The sequence below is a fragment of the Ostrea edulis genome, chromosome 2 (assembly GCF_947568905.1).
Source record: "Ostrea edulis chromosome 2, xbOstEdul1.1, whole genome shotgun sequence".
Lineage (NCBI taxonomy): Eukaryota > Metazoa > Mollusca > Bivalvia > Ostreida > Ostreidae > Ostrea > Ostrea edulis.
The window spans coordinates 82,412,144-82,434,454 of NC_079165.1; the positions used below are offsets into that span (position 1 = coordinate 82,412,144).

The following is a 22,311-nucleotide window of genomic DNA, read 5'->3' on the forward strand; positions in this document are numbered from 1 at the left end:
GCATATTTTCCATTTTGTAAAACTTTGCCGTGCATTTTATGAAAATGTTCAAAAGTAGCAATGGACAAAGAAAGGCAGGGATGGATAGCAATGTCATCCGGGTGACTCATGTGATCTAAAAATGCATTTCCAATATAAAAGCTACATATCTCAACACCAACAAATCAACATTGCTGTTTTATCTAAATTCTGCGGTTCTCAACACAGTAAAATACTCCAAGCGATATTTACATAAAATTTCTTTATAAGCTGTCTTGCTGTTATGCCCTCTGTGCCAAAACTGGAATAAACTTATCTTTAATATCTCTACACCCGAATATAAAAAATAAATAAGACTTCACATTGATTTTATTTTTATTTGTTGCTGTATATCATGTCTACTTGGATTTCAGTCCACTTTTCTTTACAACAACTGGTTTCTGGCTTTTCAACAGAGCACTGGCTCGTCTTACAGCAGCCTGAAAATGTAAGACATGTAAATACAATACAGAACAGAAAACATGGCACCACAGTAGCGAGTACCATCTTATTTGAAAATTGAACAATTTATATAGTTATACAAAAAACACAATGTATTTCCCCCTAACATTCTATGTATTCATATATCATGTTCATTTCCTGTCATACATTTGATAACGATCCTTAAACGCATCCTCCAGAAAATTATATCAAAACAGGACAGTTCATAATCCATCGCACCAAATGAATCTTTGTAAACCTGGACAGTAAATGTTTTAAAACCCGGACAGTAATTCAGACAGTAAATTCCGGACAGTAATTCAGACAGGAAATGTTTCTAAACCTGGACAGTAATTCAGGCAGTAAATATTTCTAAACCCGGGCAGTAGTGTTGTCAAATCGGTTGGAAATCATAATCGATTAATCGGTAGCATCGGATGACTGTAACCGATGATCGGCATATAATCGGATCGGAAACTTTTTGGGTTAAAAATTATTATTATAATAGAGTATTAAAATTTCACAATCATTGACACTCACTGTATGTAGTCACTATAGTGTGTATATTACTATACACGTCTTTTAGAAAATAAAAATCCTAATTATTATTCACTTATGTTTTCTGAGTCAAGTAAAATGTTGAAATTTTCATATGCACAAGATTTATTTGAATCTGGAAAGCCAATTGAAACAACTGTTTAATATATATACTTTCTTGCAAGTTTTAAAATATTGTCCTTTCCATATCGAGGGTTTTTAATCCCGTGGGGATCCGGGTTAGAATAGGCCCTCAGTACACCTTGCTTTTCGTAAGAGGCGACTAAATGGGACGGTCCTTCGGATGAGACTGCATAAACCGAGGTCCCGTGTCACAGCAGGTGTGGCACGATAAAGATCCCTCCTTGCTCAATGGCCTTAAGCGCCGAGCATAGGCCTAAATTTTGCAGCCCTTCAGCTTCACCGGCAGTGGTGATATTCCATATGAATGAAATATTTTCGAAAGGGACGTTAAACAATATTGTTATTCAACCAATCAATCGGGTTTTCATTGAGGGCGCCCCAACTGCACTCTGCTTTGGAAATCAAAGTGTTTCCGAACAACAGATTTTGTTTTTCGTCCTGGGTGGTCGAAAACGTCTCTTCGTCCATCCCCCCCCCCCCCCCCCCCCACATATAATTGAGAAACCCTATCTGATCAGTCTGTATCATTCTCGATTATAATCGGTGATAAATTACTTTTGGAAAACTTCCAAAATAACTGTATCCAGTTTATTGTAAGTCAATATGTAAATACATTTTGTTTCATTAATACAATGAATTTTATATTTATTTTTGACATTTTAAGGAGACTTATGAGGATCCGGAACCGACTCCTACCGTACTATACCTTACTTTTAGCAAGTTAACATGGCGGACAAAGACAGAACTTGAACAGTTGTAAAAAGACTGGAAAGCTTTTATTTGAATTAAAATAGGTACTAATACTGTATTTTAATCGGTTATAATCGATTATGAAATCGCAAATCGATTGTCGGAAATCAACAACCTTTCCGATTGATTATCGATTAAAAATCGATCATCATGACAACACTACCGGGCAGTAATTCAGACAAGAAATGTTTCTAAACCTGGACAGTAATTCAGGCAGTAATTGTTTCTAAACCCGGACAGTAATTCAGCCAGTAAATGTTTCTAAACCTGGACAGTAATTCAGACAGGAAATGTTTCTAAACCTGGACAGTAATTCAGACAGTAGAGGTCATAGGCAACATCCAGTGCATTAGATTGCATGGTGTTTTTTCCAAAACCATTTAGAGAATTTTTCACTCAGAGGCATCACCAGCTGTAAGTGCAGTACAACAAATTTTGATCTACATATAGTGATCAAAACCATAGTAGCAGGATTCTTTATCTTGCCAATGCCCAGGGATCTTTTTTCTCTTCTAACAAATTTTAGCTTGTGGATTATTTTCTTACTAGCAAAATTGAGCTTTTACTAGCATTTTTCAATTGATTGCTTTTTTACAGAAATTTAAGAAACAAACATGCTTCTATATTAATTTAAAATATATGAAGATTGTGAGAATTTTTTCATTTTAATACTATTAAATGAATTATCTGACAACAAATCATTGGTGCATGGTTGGGGTCATAAGGTATGTTTGTGCAGTGTTAAATAACCAAATATTTACAACATCACGTGGTTTGAAATCTTAAATACTGTTGGCGTCAATTCAAAATATATCTTTAAAACATTTGGAGATTTCATTTTTAAAAAATCTAGTTGAAAAAAGGTTGAAGTGTTTGACTATAGCACTTTCTTTGAATTTCTAGCCCGTGGGGACTCGGGTTAGAATAGGTCCTCAGTACCCCTTGCTTGACATAAGAGATGACTAAATGGGGTGGTCCTTCAGATAAGACCGCAAAAACCAAGACCCCATGTCACAGCAGATGTGGCATGATAAAGACCCTCCCTGCTCAAAGGCCATAAGCGCCAAGCATAGGCCTAAATTTTGCAGCCCTTCACCAACAATGGTGACATCTCCATGAGTGAAATATTCTTAAGTGGGATGTTAAACAATATACAATCATTTAATCAAAAATTTATCTCATCACTCACTCAAAAAGATAAACCACAGCACTTAAAGTAATTCCAACCTCCTGTGATGTCATAAGATTTTGCGAAATCAATGATTTATTTAGATTTATGCATGATAGGAACATAAATTTTGTTGGAGTCTTTTCCGATAGGTATTGTAAAAAATCTTGTTAAAAATAAATTATTTCCAAATTCTAAGTTGTAAATGAATAATCAATGATAAGTTTTAAAATATTGAATCTAAGGGCAATAACTGTTTTTAATGATTTCCTTATCAAGTCTATTATGCGATAGATTTCCTGTATTTTTTTTTTTTACAGACGTTTTGTATATTTTTGTGAATATACAGTTTTATGAAACTGTTATGAATGCTATTACATTGTCAAAACCAGTTTGTATGAAATTTTGATAACACTGTTTAAGGAAAATTGTAATTTTCAGTGTGATGACCTATGTATTTTATTTGATAATTTGTTGGTTTTAAGTCTAATGAATGGAAATAAATACACTTTTAAACTTGTATCAGATAAAACTACAAGTATGGAGTTACCTTAAAGCGAGAATAGTAGTGTAAAAGTAAATTTGGTCAACATAAACATTGGCTAAAGAAGACTACATAAATACCACCCATACCCCTCCTAATGACTCATCTTTGAAATAACAAGTTTTAAGACAATTTGTTTGTTGTGAATCCCTGAGACTTGGTTGAGGATGTTACTCCTTTTTATAACCTTGAAGTTCTTACCATTTTCAGGTCCTTCCTGTAGTGGTTGTTACGGAGGACTTTTCTGATGGTACCGAAAGTTTTCCGAGAGCCTCTTTTCAGTTCAATTTTGTTGAAGCTTTTTCCAGGGCGTTTACCAGCTGTAAATAATTAAATAATATGTTTTCCTTACACACAGAATTTCAATTTCTTCCATTATGTGTACCATGTACACTGTACTACTTCCAATATTTGAACATTGGATTAACTTACTGTACCTCCATTATCACATACATTTCCACAAAATTACCTTCCATAACTTTGATATTTCTATATCTATACATTCTTATATTTTCTTTTGCAGTTACTGCCATCCAGTAAGTTAAGTTTTTGATCCTGTTTGTGCATGTGTTTATGGGAGTATGTTTTGATTGGTGAATACAAACTACAACTATGAATATTCATATTTCAATAAAATTTCCCACTCATTCAACTGATGGTGATGGGAACTTTCATCTACTAGGAATTTGCTCATCAATGAATTTTAAATTTATAAAATACAAAGTTTCATATGAACCAATAAATCAATCATTTGGCAGAAGAGAACTTGCCCTACCTTTGGCCCTCTTTGTCACTAAGACAACTCCCTTTCCATCCTTGGCTGGGACAACACCAACTGTTTTGGGATGAATCAGACCATTGTAGCGGAAGGAGTTCAAGGACTTCAGGTTGTTGGGCTCCTACAACAGTGAAATGCATTACAATACAGTACACATATATTGTATTACCAAACAGAAGGTTTTCATTCCGCTATGGACTCCATGGTTACTTTGTTAGACGTCTGTTTAAATTCAGTAATGGTGTATAAAAATACTTCAATGAATCTAATAAAAAAGAAAACCAGATTTACGACTTGGCTATTGCCTATTAGTTATTTACTGTACCTTAATATAGAGGATTTATCTATATTCTTTTTACTACCTGTAAAGGGGTACCTTTTCCCCTTTGACAACAAATGAATATTTTCCTTTCCACAGGTAAAAATTTTCCTTACTACACAAAATTGTGCATGAGAATTTCAACAAAAATCATTTTTATATCTCAGAAGTCATATTTTATAATTATCAGTAATCTGAGGATGTCACCCACCCCCTCCCCTAGAAACTCACAAAGTTCTGCAATTTCAAAAATTCTCCATAAATATGATCAGAAATGGGTAGTAACATCTAAAAGCAGGATAAAACCCCAAGACGTTTTTTTAAAATAAGAGTGCAAACTTCTTGTCTAGCACATACACAGTTGTGGTTTGCCACTCACCCACAGACTCAAGTAAAATTTCATGTGGTGAAAACCAAGTCACTCAAATTTAGTTTTTCCAATACACCACCATGTTTTTCTCTCCTCAGATTTTATAAATCTACCTTTGCCTTTCATTAAATACTTTACTAACCAAGACCACTTGTATGAAAACAATGTTTAATTTTTTTTCAAAGTATACAACATTACATGCATTTCGTCTTCTTTATGCTTATAGTAATTAATTCTAATAGTTTGATCACCGAAATTTTGCGATAATTAACCACAATACAGACTTAAAAAATCTAAGCCCCGATTTCAAAAAGTCTAGTTAATTAGTAGGTAGTCACGTGGTACAGTGACGTCACATGCGCCCTTCGGATTGTGAAAGTACTGCGAGATATTATTAAAAACTCAACTTTTAGGGGCTTAATTTATTTACCATGAGCAACATTTAAATCGATGTTGACAAATTGTCCAAGTTTTATATGTGTTTGCCACCAGTGCACACATATAATGATGTAAATACCCAAATATAGCGAGTAAAGTGTGTATGAAATCGGCAATATTGTGAGTAAATAATGTTTATATGGGTCGCTGTCTACAAACTGTTTGGTGATGTTATTCCTACATACATCTGTAATTGACGTTGTGTTTCTAAAATAAACAGTGCAATCATTATTATTTTTGGATTAGGCAAATTATGATACGTTAAATTGTTGACAACTAGGCCCTATGCCAAGCTATTGTCACGAGTGCATTTTGGAAAGAAAAAGACAACACACACACAAATCAATAAAATTATTCAAATTTTTTGAAGTGTTAATCACATTATTTTATTTTGATAAAGCAATCTTACTACTATTTTTGAATTGTGATCTGCACGTCTTTAGGAAGTACGAAGAGGGAACACTGACGCACTCAAGATGAACTACGAGTTCAATAAGGAAATAATTTTATAATTCAATTTAAAGTTAGGAAATACAATATATTATTTGTATAATTAAAAGTTCAATTATTTTGTATCTTTAATTTTTGGGGTAAATCTACCAGTTGGTAGAAGTTACATTGTATCGTCGATATATGTTTTTACAAGGTGAAGGTCAGTTGATCCGAGTGTGTAATGAATGTGAAGAGCAAAACAGAATGTATGCTATAGGCCTACCAATGCTTATAGCTTCGATATATCCATTTTCTCGCAGTTTATCAGGGTCTCTGTCCAGGCAGTTTTTGAAAAGGTGACTGGGTGTGTTTTTTAAGGTAAAGTTCTTGCTCCAACAAAAAAATTATCCATGTCTTTTTTCTCATACCTTCCTTCGAAAAATTGAAAAATACTCAGTCTAAATCCTTTCTACCAACAACTAGTACACCCGAGCATGGCACAACACATCTTAATGCATTATTATTTAAAAGCAGTTAATGTAATAATTGGTTTTTTGTCAATTAATATTTGTCATATCATATTTTTGTCATATCTGTTTATGAAATGGCTAATAGATGTTTTCAAACCCAAGGGCGCATATGACGTCACACAAAATGGCGCGTAAACTAACGAAAGAAAATATGCATATCGCAAGATTTGAATTTCATCGCTTTCAAACTCGAAAACTACACAAAATATTTCATTTAAAACACATTTAAAGTAGTTTAAGGCACAAAAAGAGTTAATTTTGCTGAAAAAATGAAAAAGTTTAGAAACATGCATTGTGTCCTTTAAAGCCTCAAAATATAGTCCTTAAGAAGAAAAAAACATCCCAGAAATCCAAACTGAAAAAGAACAATAAGTGAGAGAAACATTCTGACAGAAATTGATAATGAAAGTGAGGAGACCTTTTGAAAGAATAAGAGATAACTTGGATTATCAGAATACTAAGTAAATAAAATAAATCAAAATTTCACATTTCATCAATTTTTGGTAGTGAATGATTGATTGTATATTGTTTAACGTCCCTCTTGAGAATGTTTCATTCCTATGGAGATGTTAAAGACCCAATTTTAAGTTAACACCCCCAAATGGTAAGCCACCTGTCATTCAAACATTTAACAATAGATCTCAGGTGGAGTGACATCTGCAAAGACTGGTCTGGAGAGACCTCAGAGAGATGATTTGATAGCAATAATAGTCAATTAGTACAGGCATTCTTTAGATCTTGAGGAAACCCAGTATACCCAAGTATGGACCTGTCCAAAACTGTTGTTTTCTCACAATTATTAACAATGTAATTTTAATATAATTGTATTCTTTTCTCCTCTATATACATGTATTATAAATTACACTATCAGAAATCAAACCATTCTTAATTTCTAAAACTTGTAACTTACTGAAATAATTTAAATATTATCATTTTATGATAGCTCTATATTTATAAAAGAAATTATTCATTCGACCAATGAATGAGAGTAAGAGAGAGAGGAGAAAAAAGGGGTGGTGGGTGTAGACTGTCAGCTACTGTTAGAGATACAACCACTATCACCACTGTGTATATCAAAAGTATCATAACACCCTGATCTTTTGGCCAGGTAAATAACAATGACCATAGATGAGCTCCGCCCACATCCAGTGATCCATGAAGAAACCATATGGTATTATTTTTGGGTTTTTAAATATGGGGCTGTAAATCTCAATGTGGACATGTAAACTTGGAAGAGTTGGGGTTCTGCACGACCCCAAAAGTGCCAAAAGATAACCGGGATTTCAAAGTAAATTTTTCAATGTATCTCACTTGTATTCATTACATACCCTGCTGTAGGTCTGTTTGTTTCCTTTCAAGAGAAAACTGGAATTATTTCTGATGATCAACCATTGCAAGTCTGTAGAAGCCATTCTGGGAGCTTCTGTCTGAAACAAACAACATTTTAAACAAACATATCTTTTATAGCAATAATATTCTATCAAAATATCTGCATTTTAAGTGTTAACAGAACAATAATGGATGCTGTGTATTGAATAGAAAGTAATCCCATTGTGAGCCTTATATTTAGTGATGCAACAATGATCACCGAAAATTGATTAGCAGTCGGTGCAGGTATAGCAATCAACAATCAATTCTTCTTTTAAAAATAGAAAATGGTCATTGTCAGTAAATTATTTTCATACAACTTAGGGGCGAGATCAAAAGTTCAATGTCTGACAAAAAACTAAATTCACATAGTATTCACCAAGACCCCCCCCCCCCCCCCCCCCTTAAAACTAAATAAGATGAGTGTTGAAACTAAATGATTAACAAGTAAAAACATGATTATAAATAACACTGCATATTTTTTCTACAGTTTATTCACAAATGAAAGTGTACATTAAAACTATTAAAAGTTCATTAAAATGTAATATCAATTATCACATAGTTTTTAACAGTCACTTGTCTTTTTTCTTTTTCTACTAAAGTGTAATCGATGTCGGATGACAGAAACTTATGGTAGATTTTATACCCCCTCCCCCCAATTATTTGAATTTAAGATTTTTGTCCAACATCGATCTTTTGATCTTGCCCCTTAACAATATTTTATCAACATTGAACATTACGGATGAAGAGAAGCGAGTCCCATGAATATGAAAGCTTAAACGACAATAATGGCGACACCAACAATACGTCTACAAGGCACACAAGTCATGAGTGTGGGATTATTTTGGGTTTTGCAAAACAACTAGTAATAAACCCTTGATATGACACATGAATTGCAGTGTGTCGCTGATGCGGCAAAAATTATGCTGACGAGGGTACCGGGTAAGTTGAATCGTCAATCAGTGAACTTGGTAAACTAAATCAGAATTGTAAAGTCCACAAGTCTTTCTGATGGAAGAGATGGGTATAACTGCAATTGGTCAATACATTCATACTTCACTTGTCTATTCTCAAATCATTAACTATCGAGGTGATAGTAGAACTGAAACAACTTAAGGAATGATAACGTTCAATAGAAATGTTTGATTCATGGCCTCATCTTCCATTTGATACTTTTTTAAAAATTTGGGCAAGGTTAAATACATTGGGCTTTACCTGTACACATTATTTTTATATACATGACAGGGTTGTCACTAACGCAAGAATCTGTGTCCTAGACACAGAAAATTCATTTGGGACACAAGTTTGTCTGATATGGCAAGTCCCGCGGACGCGTGTCGGACTCCTGAGTAAAAATCACAATTTTACTTAGAAGCCCCGTTATTCTGTATTAATTACAGTAAAACTTGTAGTAGGAAAAAATCTAGGTAAAACGGTACGCTCTATTGAACAGAGTTCACAATGTCCCAATCCGACTTGTTTGTTTAGCATCAGTGAATTAGGTGTGAATTAGAATATAATATTAAAAAGATAATTAGATAAGATGCAAAGTGGAAACCATTTTGCCATTGGCAGTTATTTATTTTTATTTCGTATTTATTTTTCTTACAAATCGGGATCTATATTAATGTTTGTCTTCCGTTAGCCATTTTTATTGGAATTGAAAGTAGTGTAGTTTGTAAACTTTAGCAGGTTTTTAAAACAAAACTAGTACGCATCTCTTTTATCACAATAAGAAGTTCATTAAAATGCTGTTTGATATTGAATGGGTTGTTGTGATGATTGGAGATTCGGGGAAGTTATTCTGCTGGCGTGGACAATTAGTTGTACAAGGCCAAGTCAAGATTGATTACCTTTAATTTCATGTGACATGTACAAAGTGATCACTGTTAGGCATGGGCTTGGCAATTAGAATCAATTAATACACCAATTTTTACAATTTGTTGGAGTTGAAAGTGAACAGAGGTACGTCTCAGCTTGTGTTCACTCTGTATAAATAGGGGTGAAGGAAAAATTACTCCTTAATTAAACTTTCATGGGATGCATCAAATTTTCATGGGACTCAACCTGCTTAAATAAACCACGATTCTGGGACTCATCTTCAATAATTTCTAGTGAAAACCCTGCATAAGGGATAAAATAGTGGCTGAAAACATCCTGGCTGTGGTCAGCCGCAAACAATTATGAACTTAAACACTTAATCAACAGAACCCAGGCATCTTACCATTTTGTATTTTAGAAAACATCTTTAATTTGTGACAGTGAATCTTAAATTCGATGTTCCCTTCAATGCTGTTACTCGTTTCTTTTATAAATTGTATCGTTTTGAGCTTTACTATTTTGACGCCGCGTAATTTAAATATTTGATACAATAAAAAAATATCGCACAAATCGAAATACGTAAATGAATATGATTAAACCCGCATGGACCGTCTAAAATATTATCCAGGAGCGATCCCTAGTAAAAGAAAAGCTGTTAGGCCTACTCAAGATAAAATATCAATAGTATTACTAGTATAATAAATAAGATTTCCTTGGTTTCACTTTACATTAGGTTTTTCTGTCAGACAAAATTTGGTTTGGTCCTGAGTGTTCATTGATTACAGTGTGGTCCAAAAAACTTTCGCATAGACTGAATTATATCTTCTTGTACATTTTGCAAAACTCAAGAATTTTATCACACGTTTCAATAATACATGTCAAAACGGTTTATTCCCCATCGAAGAAGCATGGAGCCATGTTCGTGATTACACTTTAGGAGATTCCGAGAATTTCAGATCAGGTTCAACCTGTTCAGCTCAGAGCTCTGCAACCAAATATCTTTACCCATCGTAGGTAATAAGTTATGTTGATGATAGATCTGCACTTACTGTTACATACACCTAATGTTACGTTCGTGGGACAGTAGCGGATTTTGAAATCAAGACAATGAAAACTAACTTAAGTTTAGGTTCTAGTCCAGACCCCCCCCCCCCCACCCCCCCCCCCTTAATATTCCCTCCACGTTAACTTAAGTGACTCCTACTTCATATAAATATCCTATGACAGAAACGATGAGAATACTACAGATCTTTAAAACCAATTCTATATGTGTTTTGTTTCATGTAACAAAATTATGAGATGAAATATCTTCCTGAAAAAAGTAAACCATGCTGACTTTACTTACAACTTCAAAAAGAGGCCGATATCCGGTTTTGTAATGTTTCATTAACTCGTTCAGTGGATATATTTTCGCTCTATCTGTACATTGACACATTACAAGAAAAATCAAAGTGTATTAAAGCCAAAGCTATAGTTGATATATACGATATGTACAAACATATTTTGAAACTGGAAACTAAACTTAACAAAATTTGTTATTCAATAGCACTACCACCTCGATCGACAACAAGAAATACAATCCAACCACAAAGTATATATTTGTGAGCATCCTATTCGAAAAGAACTCAAAACTTCTTATGTACAGTGTAACGCTCAATACTTACCTTATAGGTTTTTAACACACGAGATCACATGATTTAAATAACTTTTCTTCAAAATGGCATCAAGAAGATGATACTTTTTAATTTGCATATATATTTTCTAGAATAGAAAGTATCAATCTTTTTTTTTTAAGTTGTCCATTCTATGTTTTTGTCAAACTGTTTTCATGGCAACACATGTTATCGTCTATTTTTCCAAAGTTTTCTCTTATATATACATCATATTTTAGAACGATTCATGCTGAATAAACTCCGAGGTCAATACATAATGAGGTCCCATACGTAGCGGTGATTGAACAGATCGTTATTCATAATGTGAGATATCAATGCTTAATGAGGTCCCATACATAGCGGTGATTGAACAGATCGTTATTCATAATGTGAGATTTCAATACATAATGAGGTCCCATACATAGCGGTGATTGAACAGATCGTTATTCATAATGTGAGATTTCAATACATAATGAGGTCCCATACGTAGCGGTGATTGAACAGATCGTTATTCATAATGTGAGATATCAATGCTTTGAAATAAAAGACGATTTTTCGAAAAGAAATCTATAGAGAGGTTGATGCCGAATTCGAGACATGCTTTGATGATTCAAAACAAATTGCAGACGAACTACGGTATTGTCTCACTTCCAAGGTTAAAAAGCATGTAAGGGGGTTCATGCGGCTATTTACAACTTTAAAAGCGGATAAAACCATGCGAACCAGTTCAAGTAAAGTTTTAATTGGTTCATAATTTGATTGCTGAAATTTTAGGCAAAATGTCGGAAAGTGCAGCATTCTTGATGCCATATTTTTATGAGACTTCGCTTTCAGTAACTGGTAATGTAACAAAATCTCTGAAGAATGAAATTTCAACAACTGACCACGTGTCTTAGTTTCGTATTTGCACCTGTAGCGGTCGGCCGGGTTCGATCACAGGTGGCCAGTTAGCTCAGTTGGTAGAGCACCTGACTAGAGAATTAAGGGGGCCCGGGTTCGAATCCCGGTCTGGTCCGTTGCATTTTCTCCCTTCCCGTTACACACCCATCTATATGCTAGGAATCATGGTGACACCTACATGTTGCATATCAACATTTTTATGAAGCACTCAGCTACATTTGACATGCATCCTAAAATTATTGTATACATTTTTACACATGTAATATCACTTCAAATATGGGGTATTTCCATTTTTGGAAAAAAGTGCGAAACTGTCCCCTGCTACCTTTAATGCCCGCAACAAATGCTACCAGTGAAAAATGTTTAGCACACTACGCCGCATCAAATCGTATCTGCGATCAACTATGACCCAAATTAGACTAAATAGCTTGATGATCCTTCATATATATCAAGAAGAGACGGAGAATTTGGATCTACGGAGCGTGGCAAATGAATTTGTTAGTGAGAATTAACACAGACTATCTGGGGGTTGTTTTGTTTGTTTGTTTGTTTGTTTGCTTTTGGAAAATTCTAACGAAAGGGCTGAAAATTTGTGACATTTTGATGAGCCAATAGCCAATTCCTGCAGCTAACTCAAGTACTGTAGTTTCAGTTACAATTTGTATATGAATTCTTTAGCCCCCCCCCCTTCCTCCTTCAATTTGCTTCCGACGCCTATGTGATGTGCTCAATCTTTTCAACTTTTTTTCCTGAACGTGAACATTTTTTTTTTCACATTGGATGCCGAAGATTATTTCAATCAAATTCGCTCTTTGGCTAAAGAACACGTCACCTCATACCAGAAAACATCAACACAAGATCAAAAATGTTTCCCGTGTGGCGTAGTGGTTAGAGAGTATCGTCCCAATATATCCTTATATCGTGGATTCGAATCCCATTGTCAAATAAGGGACACAGCTATTGGAGAAAATGGCACCATCTTATATCAATATTTTTATTGGAAGACTTGAACATAGTCTCCTACATTATTCACCAGTTAAACCTCATAGTTGGCTTCGTGTTAGATATGACATTGGGATGAAGTAAGTTGACGGTCGTGAAAGCCTCAACTTTATCAAGATTGCAAACTCTTCTCTTGCATAAAATTCACTGTGAAAATTTTCACCTCCAAGAATACTTTTTGGACACCCCAACCACACATAGAGACAAGGAAATTGAGTTCAATCTCCACACGAAGTCCGCTGACTTTTATTTATACCTTATTCCATCCAGTTGTCATCCACCTCATACTTTCAAAACTGTGCCCCAAGATTTAGCTACCCGAATCTGCCGCATCTGTTGTACTCCTACTACTTTCCAAGAGCAAAGACAAATCCTCAAAACTCATCTGACAAACAGAGAACATCATCCTTGCAAGGTACAGTCCACAGTTGATGAGATGTCACGACAGGACCGACAGTCCCTCCTCGAGTACAAAGGAAATTCTCAAAACGACGGGGTTCCAATAGTCACTACTTACCATCTTGCCCTCAAGAACCTCATTGGTATTCTGAGAAAACATTTAGCCGTTCTGTACGCCAATAAACGATTGGCTGATGTTTTCAAGGAACCCAATCAGACACCGCAGAAAGCGGAAGAACATGGTAGTACTGACTAGACAGGATAAACTTTTACCTTCCTCAGATGTCAATTACACTAAGAGCTTTAGCAGTCCTATCACAGGTCGCAGTTACAAAATATTGAAAAACCTTTCCTGCAAGACCAATAACTGCATTTATCTCATCAGCTAAATCTTAACAGTTGCGATGTCTGCCAGAAAATGTACGTAGGAGAAACAACCAACCTTCGCAAACGGGTAAACCACCACGTGTCCTCTGGCAAAACCAAGAAAGATTAGAAAGATTTGCCATAGCTACACATTTGAATGGCAATAATCACGAATGGGAGGACATGACTGTAGTGGTTATTGACCATGACCCAAGTTGGTCAGATACCGAAAGAAAGCAGAAGGAAAAATTCTGGATGTATCGACCGTAGTCCTTCAACCCTCAAGTTATCAATCAATAAACCTATACTGACCTCATCACGGTTTAAACATTTACCAAATTCATTATCAGCTTTCCTCTTTTTTCATTTTATTACTAGCTTAAATCCATATTTATAACGATCTAGTTTGCCAATACAACCTATAATTGGGACAAATGCTGTCTGACGTGTTTCATTCCGAATGTTAAACCGTTCTTGGCACATTGATTTTGACTACGGATAACTCCGTTTCCTTGATCAAGATATAGGGTTCACGACGGGTGTGACCGGTCGACAGGGGATGCTTACTCCTCCTAGACACCTGATCCCACCTCTGGTATATCCAGGGGTCCGTGTTTGCCCAACTCTGTTTTGTATTGCTTATAGGAGTGATGAGATTGATCACTGTTCGTTATCTTCGCCTTTCATTTACTAGTTTTACTTGAGAAACTATATTTTTGTACATGTAAACTGGGTTACAAGACGTACGGTGTACTGGTCTAGCTTACAAACGCTTTACATGCACCTTTTGTGCCAGAATTATCCACAGTTTGACTTTGACCATCATATAACATAACCAATTGGTTATGTGCAAAACCCATTGGTCAGTTTTCTGTTATCTGATAATATTTCATTTTATCTTTCTGTCCTAGACATGATCAGTGCGGGGACACCCAATGATTGTCTGACTTTCTAGGCTGCTATTTCTGTTTCTTGAGTGGGGTCCACATTGTCTATTTTTTATTCAAAATTTCTATTTATTTTAGATTTTCTTATTTATCATTTTTGAAATTTTAAAGAATATTATACATTTATCTTTTTATTTACTAGTATTCTTAGTGCAAAGTAACGAGAAAATGTCAACGGGTACAAGTTGACTTTTGCACTGATTAACATAAATATTTAACTCATCCTACTTGAGATTAATTAAGTCTATCGTTAGTACTTCGCGCATTGTGGATCAGGCGGTTAGACGAATAGGATATGTTCTAATTCACTCCCCCAGAAATATTGATTAGCAAGCAAAAAACATTAAACATGTAATTTGCTGCTAAAATAATTTGTAGATTTGGTGTAGTTTTAGTGCTAGTGGGTTTTTTCCTTGTACATCTTTAGCCATTTCATGTAAACCATTTCGTATGTCCTGAGGAAGGGACATGTCGTCCCCCAAATTTGTCAATCTAATTGTTCGTGTCGTTGGCCATTTGAGTGCTTGTATATTTTTTGTATTTGACCCACGTGATGGATCCGACACTTATAGGTATCGGAATTCTGTGCTTTTATATATAGTATTGAAAACGGTATTTGTGTAGTAATATTCCATTACAACCTGTATATGATGTTTATGTCCTTCAACTGATTCGATCCTGGACAGCATGTTCTGCGTATGATCAATTATTAAAGCGAGACAGGCTATTGATAAATGAATTCATGCTACAGGGGTCTCAACACGCGTTTAAAGCCAGCTTTTGAAAACTTCTATGGTCATTATAATGATCTAATTTGCAATACAACCCTGTCAATGGTTTGAATGCTGTCTGACGTGTTTCATACCAATTCTTGGACCGTTCTTTACATACTAATTTTGACCACGAATTGCTTCGTTTACCTGATCAAGATACAGGGTTCACGGCGGGTGTGACAAGTCAAGAGGGATGCATACTCTACCTGGGCACCTGACCCCACTTCTGGCATGTCCTAGGGTTCATATTTGCCCTTTTCGTAATTTTGTATTTTGTACAGGATTTATGAGATCGATCGCTCTTCGTTATTTTCACTTGTTTACATTACCAAAGAGGTAATTCATTATCAGAAATTAAATCATTTATCCAGGATTCCATGAAGTAAGAGGACTGTTTAATATGAGATCATATATTAAAAGTGACAAAGTTTTTGAAATTATTAAGAAGTTTTATTTACATTCAACTATTGTTCCACATTGAAATCAAGAAGATTTGTTGATTATCGACAAGGTCTAAAATAAGAATTCAATGGTTACATTTATTTTCAATTGAAGTCAAAACCAACTTATGATATTTGCTTCGACATTTTATAGGTTTGTGAGTTTGATTGAAGGAACGGCTATTATTGGATACAGTATAATCCAGGAGAAAACTCTAGTGCACAGAATTTACAATATCAGTCTTTTATCAGATTTTCAAAATGATGTTGGTTCACAAGACAAACTGAAATTTTAAACTTACGATGTATAGATAGATATCATTATGAATACGGTTCAATCTTTTTATTTCCAAAAACAATCGGATCTCAATGAAGTACCCATAATTCTCCCATTGTAGAATGGTATATCAGTTTTTAAATCTACGATTACGTCTGTTTTCAGGGATCATGGTTCCTATTAGTGTATTTATTCCTAAAATAAGTATTTTAGATAGATAGATTGATAGATACAGCACTGTTAAAGTTCCAAATAGTGATTACGTTCCTATCAGTCAATATGTTATACATATACAGCACTGTCATAGCTCATATCAGTCAATATGTTATATATGTACATTACTATTATAGTGCCTATAAGTCAATATGTCATACATGTACAGGACTGTTTAATTAAATGTAAATTTCTTTCAAATACAGATACACTGTACAGCGAGGAAAAATAAGATAGATTCCCAATAGGATAAACTTTGTGTGCTGCCATTGCTTTCGTGAGGTCAATTCGTTTTACGAGCTGCCAAACTGGTCAGTGCCTTCTGAAGAGATAGCGTCCATTAATGGCCCTGTCACAATACATCACGACCTCACTACGTTCTATCATTTTTTTAGATTGTGGTGAGATCGTAGTGCGAACGGCATGAATTTGTAATTTTGTCTGTCTTCACGATGTTACTGCGTCCTCACTACGCTCTTATCACGACTCCACTACGATTAAACTACGGCCTTGTTACGATTTCACCACGTTCTCACTACGTTCATCAAATTCTTGCTACGCTCCCACTACGTCCATCACGTTCTAACTACGCTCTCACCACGACTCCCACGACTGCAACACGAGTTTCCTACGCTTCTGCCACGATTGTACCACGATCTTACAACGATTCTACCACGATCTTACTAAGGTTCTACCACGTTTCCGCGCCGCTGTCGCTACGCTTTGCAGCAGCTGAACCAGATCCAGATTCAGTATAAATACAGCTCAAAACCTTCTTGTCTAGCAGCTTGGTCGTTAAGTGCCATATACTGAATATGCATCAACATCTCCATCAATATTTCTTGGTCTGGCCTTTCCATGATTCCAAAGAAGCAATGGTCATATGCAACCTTTGTTCAGTTTTTATACCAGTGTGTGGGGGAGAACAGAACGTGATTCGGTCGTGGCTTGCGCGCAGTGAAATCGTAGTGAGGACGTATTAAGGACGAGATGAGCTTGGTAGAAACGTACTACAGTCTTCAACAACATAGTATGGACGTGCCGTGATCGTAGCGGAAGCGTGAAGAAAACGTAGTGCAAACGGGATGATCGTAATGAGAACGTAGTGAAAACGGGATGGTCGTGTAGAGAGCGTAGTGGAATCGCAGTGCAGTCGTTTTCTTCTGCATCACGATCCCATTACGATTCTACTACGACCATGCCGATCTAGATACGACGTTAGTACGTCCTTACTACGCTTCCACTACGATCAAATTTGACCACGACCGCACTACGTTTGTTTTGAGCATGTTCAAAGTTGCTCCACGACCATAAAGACCTTACTACGTTCTTGCTACGACCTTACTACGACGTACCCGATCGCACTACGATCATCAATATTTACATGGTCGTAGTGCGAACGTGGCCTAGTGTGATGGGGGTATAACTTTCGAGAAAAGAACTTAGATTTGTTTTTATTTGAATTAATTGTCAATTTAGTTTTACTTTTATTCAGTTTATTAGAAAAATATTAGTAACAATCTTTGAAGTTTTAAAATTATGAAAACTTTTTTGAAGTAAATATAACATTGGTGATTAGTTTTACTCTCTAGAGAAAATACGACTCGACAATTCTTACAGTAACATTAAATAATTATGTCTCTGATTTTCCCCTTGTTCTCTCTTTCTTTCCTTTTTTTCTTCTTCTTCTTCTTCTGTCTTTTCTTCCTGCTTTCCCTATCTTTCCTTTTCTTCTCCTTTTCTTCTCCCTCTTTTCCTTTTTCTTCCCCTTTTCTTTCCTTTTCTTCCTCTTTTCATTTTTCTTTCCCTTTTTAAATTTTTTGTCCTCACCTAATAAAAACTGAGTGTCATTATCATACCAGTATACCACATGCAATTTCATGTATGTTTATTTCGATCAGTACAAGATTTTGCTAAGAAAGAATGGATTAGACTTCTCCAAGTGTAAACAAATATTGAAAAATCAGGGAATTCAGAGTACTCTCTAAAATGTAAAAATTCATTATTAGAACACACATGTATCAAACAGAGCGAGAAAGACAAACTTATGAAATGACTGCGTAATAATCTATACCGAGTTTTATGTCATCAGTTACACTCACCTTTTGAACATTCTGTCACTGTCATCTCTTCCAACACCGCATCACAGGCTGTCTTATTCTGGTCGACGAGATCCATAACTAAATTTACCCATAGACATCATTAACTTGTTGAAGAAATATAATTATAATTATGCTGTACAATCAAATGACGTTGCGAGAACTTATTTGTTAAAAAATGCGCTCTATGATAGCTTTTTGTGTTTCGTTCTGTCATTCAGTTTGCACCTGTGTTCTGTAGTGACAGATAGATAAGATTTGTATGATTGCTTACTTTCCATACATAAGAGAAATCCTTTATCAGAATTCAGATGGTTACTGGATTTCCTTTGGAATTGCAGTGTTATGCTCTGCAGTTTAGTAATATTGATATCCTGCTGTCCAAATTCTGGTGTGATATTTTCTAAAGTTTCCCCGTATTGAATGAACAGACGATCGTTGACATTGATTTCCGACAACAGAACCCGCACCGCTAGTTTGGATTTATAGATGTGTTTTTGTTCAGTTTTGAATTCTAACACGTGGCTGAAATGATTATCGACATAATCATAATTCCAAGGAAAATTCTTTTGGCTTCTGACAACAATTGCGTGGTCTAAACTTAAAATTTCCCGTTCCTGTGACCATTTTTGGGAAGTTTCATTGGAGACCAAGTCGTAGATGTTTGTTTCTATAAAAGAAATGTAGAGGTACGTTAAAATCGAAATATTGTAGTCCTGAAAGACGGAAATGTAGACCTAACATATATATAACAGTTTTTCTGAGTAGCAATATGAATTATTATTAATAACATATTAGACACAAACAAACGCTACCACTTTTAAGACATCTCATGTTTTCCTCAAACCATCTTTTCATTTCTTCTCGTATGTTCTTCAGCCTACATTTGTGTTTCCACATGCAGAATACTGGTGAATTCTCCAAGCTGTGTTTTAGTAATTTGCTGCTCGTTGTATCAAAATAAGGACGATCGTAACCTGACACCTGCATCAACCGATCCTCATTTTCGCAACTAAAATGTTGTATACATGTATTTCTTCGCTTCATCTTCACTGTACCTTAATTGAATTATGGAAGAAAATAATCGTACTTGTAAATCTATATTGATACTAGGGCTGTTCGATATGTAATGTGTATTGTACGATATCTCAAAAGCATTCGGCTCAAATAGTGAAATGAATATTACATCCCTTCAATGTATTATCCGCGGTTTGAAATACATAATTTCAATCTCTGAATCCATTTCTTCTCGTACCGGGACGGTACGCTGATTTAGGTAGACCTCTGAGGCTGATGGCTGAGCCAAGGGCTTGTCGGGACTTGCAACGACGACCAGATAAGAACTTTTTAGGTTTTGGAAAAAGGAAAAAGTCGCATGGGGCTAGATCTGGAGAGTATGGTGGGTGTGGCAAGACGGTAGCCTCCTCTGACTTCAAAAATTGCTCCTCAAGCTCAGGTGTGTATGATAAAACATTTTCATGAAGTAGACAAACATGCCTAAATCCTGACACAGGGCGTCGTTTATGATAATAATTCTTGAGCTTTTTTAGTATAACATCTCGGTAATAAAGACCTATAACGCTTTTGCCTTTCGGCACCGGTATTTGCACGGCTATACCATCACATGAGAAGAATATGCAATAAAGAACCGTCTTTGTGCTTATGGTTCATTTGGCAACTACAGGCCTTCTACCGTGTTTAGTTAGCCATATTTTGTTTCCAATTTTTTTTACTGGTTCGAAATAGTGAACCAATGTTTCGTCAGCAGTAACAATGTTTGCAAATTGTCTTTGATTGAGTTTGGGAAACATTTTGAACAGTTGCTTAGCGGTTGGTACTCGTACCCGTTTTTGGTCATCTGTCAATATATGTGGTATCCATCTGGCAGAAATCTTTCGTACTTTCAAAATACGCTTCAAATTGAAATGCACCCGCGATAGCGATATGCCAACAGCTTTGGCAATATCACAAATCGAGTATCTGCCATCACTTTCAATTATTTCCCCTGACTTTTGAGATATTTGCCTTGCCTGTTACAGTCACAGGTCGGCCAGATTTTGCTGCATCTTTGACGGACTCTGTGACAGTCAGAAATTTCTTTCTCCACCTACTAACTGTCTCATAAGATATCTTATCAGACCCATATACTTACCCCAATTCAGTAAAACAAAAATCTGCATTACCGAATGACCGAGTTTTGTGCAAACTTTTATATAAGCTCTAACCTCTTCAATATTTAATATATTTATATATTCAATATTCTCAACCCGTTTCCCAAACATTTTTACAACAGTGATCAACGACTGGCTCTATTGAATGACTATAAGTTCAAAACTATGTGGAACTGAAGGCTCATGTTTATACCATTGGAAAAGTATTGAATGGAGCTATTCAAGATTATCATCATCCACGAAATAGTGCAAAGCGTTATCGTGCTCTGGTACAATACATATTACATATCGAACAGCCCTCGTACATACATGTTCAATCCATACGCAAAATTACGGGGTGCAGTTTATCCTTCTAATTTTGTCATGTATTAATGAAGATTATCAATTATTAAGATTGTAATCTTATTTTGGAATTGTTAAAGAATCTTACGAAGAAAAATGCAAATTTGAACAAAATTTGACTGTACAACGTTCATGTAAATAAATCCTTAGATGTAAAACTTGTACGGTACCAATTTTGATGCACCAGATGCGCATTTCGACAAATTATGTCTCTTCAGTGATGCTCAACCGAAATGTTTGAAATCCGAAATAACAATGAAGTTTTAGAGCTATTATAGGCAAAAACAGTGTGCCAAAAAAGTGGAGTCAAATTCGTCTAAGGATAAGAGCTATGCATGAGGGAAATAATCCTTAATTTTGAAATGAATTTCTAAATTTTATAACAGCAATTAAATATACATCCGTATTTTCAAGCTAGTAACGAAGTACTTAGCTACTGGGCTGTAGAGACCCTCGGGGACTAACAGTCCACCAGCAGAGGCCTCGACCCAGGGGTCATAATGTAAAACTGATACGGTATATAGAAAACCAACAGCACATAGATACGCGAGATAATCAGATAAATACATCTTTTTTAAAAACACTAATCCCCTCCCTGAAAAACAAATAGAATTTTTAGAGGGCATGTCTTCCTGTACCTTCAGACTTAACACATTACACCAATTTACTTACCTGTTATCAGAATGAGACAGATTGAGAACAGCTGGACTGTTGTGTATATTTTCATGTCGACTGGAGTGGATATCAGACAATTCAAACAAAATGTCAATTATTTCTGAGTGATTCTCTTATATGAATACTTTGTACAAAATCCTACATGATTTAGATCAAAGGGAAAACCAGCGAAAGGCGTGAAATGCAACGAATTTCCGTTCTCATCTTATCAATAAATCTACACATTCTTGATTTCCGTGATTGCAGGGGTTTGACACTGCAGTGGTACCGTGTCTAAGCCATTCCGACACAATCCATGGTAAAAGCACAAACCCTCGAAACAAAGTTCGCAGTACTGTAGATTTGTTTATGTCACCTACAAAATATTCTGGTCAAACAATTCTTTTTCTAGCAAACT

At 35.4% G+C, this 22,311-nt stretch overlaps 2 protein-coding genes across 3 annotated transcripts; both read right to left on the reverse strand.

Moving 5' to 3' along the window:
• Positions 1 to 342: 342 nt before the first annotated feature.
• LOC125681096 (60S ribosomal protein L28-like) lies at positions 343 to 11,014 on the reverse strand. Its single transcript, XM_048921018.2, has 4 exons — positions 7,798 to 11,014; positions 4,378 to 4,501; positions 3,804 to 3,922; positions 343 to 458 (listed from the first exon to the last, which is right to left on the reverse strand). The coding sequence occupies exons 1-4, from the start codon at positions 7,879 to 7,881 to the stop codon at positions 378 to 380; spliced, it is 408 nt and encodes a 135-aa protein (XP_048776975.1). The 5' UTR covers positions 7,882 to 11,014; the 3' UTR covers positions 343 to 377.
• A 7,092-nt stretch (positions 11,015 to 18,106) lies between these two features.
• Positions 18,107 to 22,163, reverse strand: LOC125682275 (uncharacterized). 2 transcript variants are annotated; one of them, XM_048922741.2, is made up of 5 exons: positions 21,912 to 22,163; positions 19,542 to 19,784; positions 19,001 to 19,396; positions 18,730 to 18,807; positions 18,107 to 18,457 (listed from the first exon to the last, which is right to left on the reverse strand). In XM_048922741.2, the coding sequence occupies exons 1-5, from the start codon at positions 21,964 to 21,966 to the stop codon at positions 18,261 to 18,263; spliced, it is 969 nt and encodes a 322-aa protein (XP_048778698.2). In that variant the 5' UTR covers positions 21,967 to 22,163; the 3' UTR covers positions 18,107 to 18,260. The 2 variants fall into 2 exon arrangements, with proteins under 2 accessions (XP_048778698.2, XP_048778699.2); XM_048922742.2 differs by lacking the exon at positions 19,542 to 19,784 and having other exon boundaries at positions 21,912 to 22,160.
• Positions 22,164 to 22,311: the final 148 nt, after the last annotated feature.

Bases quoted from the DNA above. Each gene is read 5' to 3' on its own strand.
- LOC125681096 (XM_048921018.2), bottom strand. From the start codon at position 7,881: ATGGCTTCTACAGACTTGCAATGGTTGATCATCAGAAATAATTCCAGT. The intron at 4,502-7,797 runs GTATGTAATGAA...TCACTGTTGTAG, and splicing joins ACAAACAGACCTACAGCAGG to GAGCCCAACAACCTGAAGTC. The intron at 459-3,803 runs GTAAGAACTTCA...TTACATTTTCAG, and splicing joins ACAGGAAGGACCTGAAAATG to GCTGCTGTAAGACGAGCCAG.
- LOC125682275 (XM_048922741.2), bottom strand. From the start codon at position 21,966: ATGAAAATATACACAACAGTCCAGCTGTTCTCAATCTGTCTCATTCTG. The intron at 19,785-21,911 runs GTAAGTAAATTG...AATTCAATTAAG, and splicing joins CTGTCTCATTCTGATAACAG to GTACAGTGAAGATGAAGCGA. The intron at 18,458-18,729 runs GTGAGTGTAACT...AGTTTTTATTAG, and splicing joins AGTGACAGAATGTTCAAAAG to GTGAGGACAAAAAATTTAAA.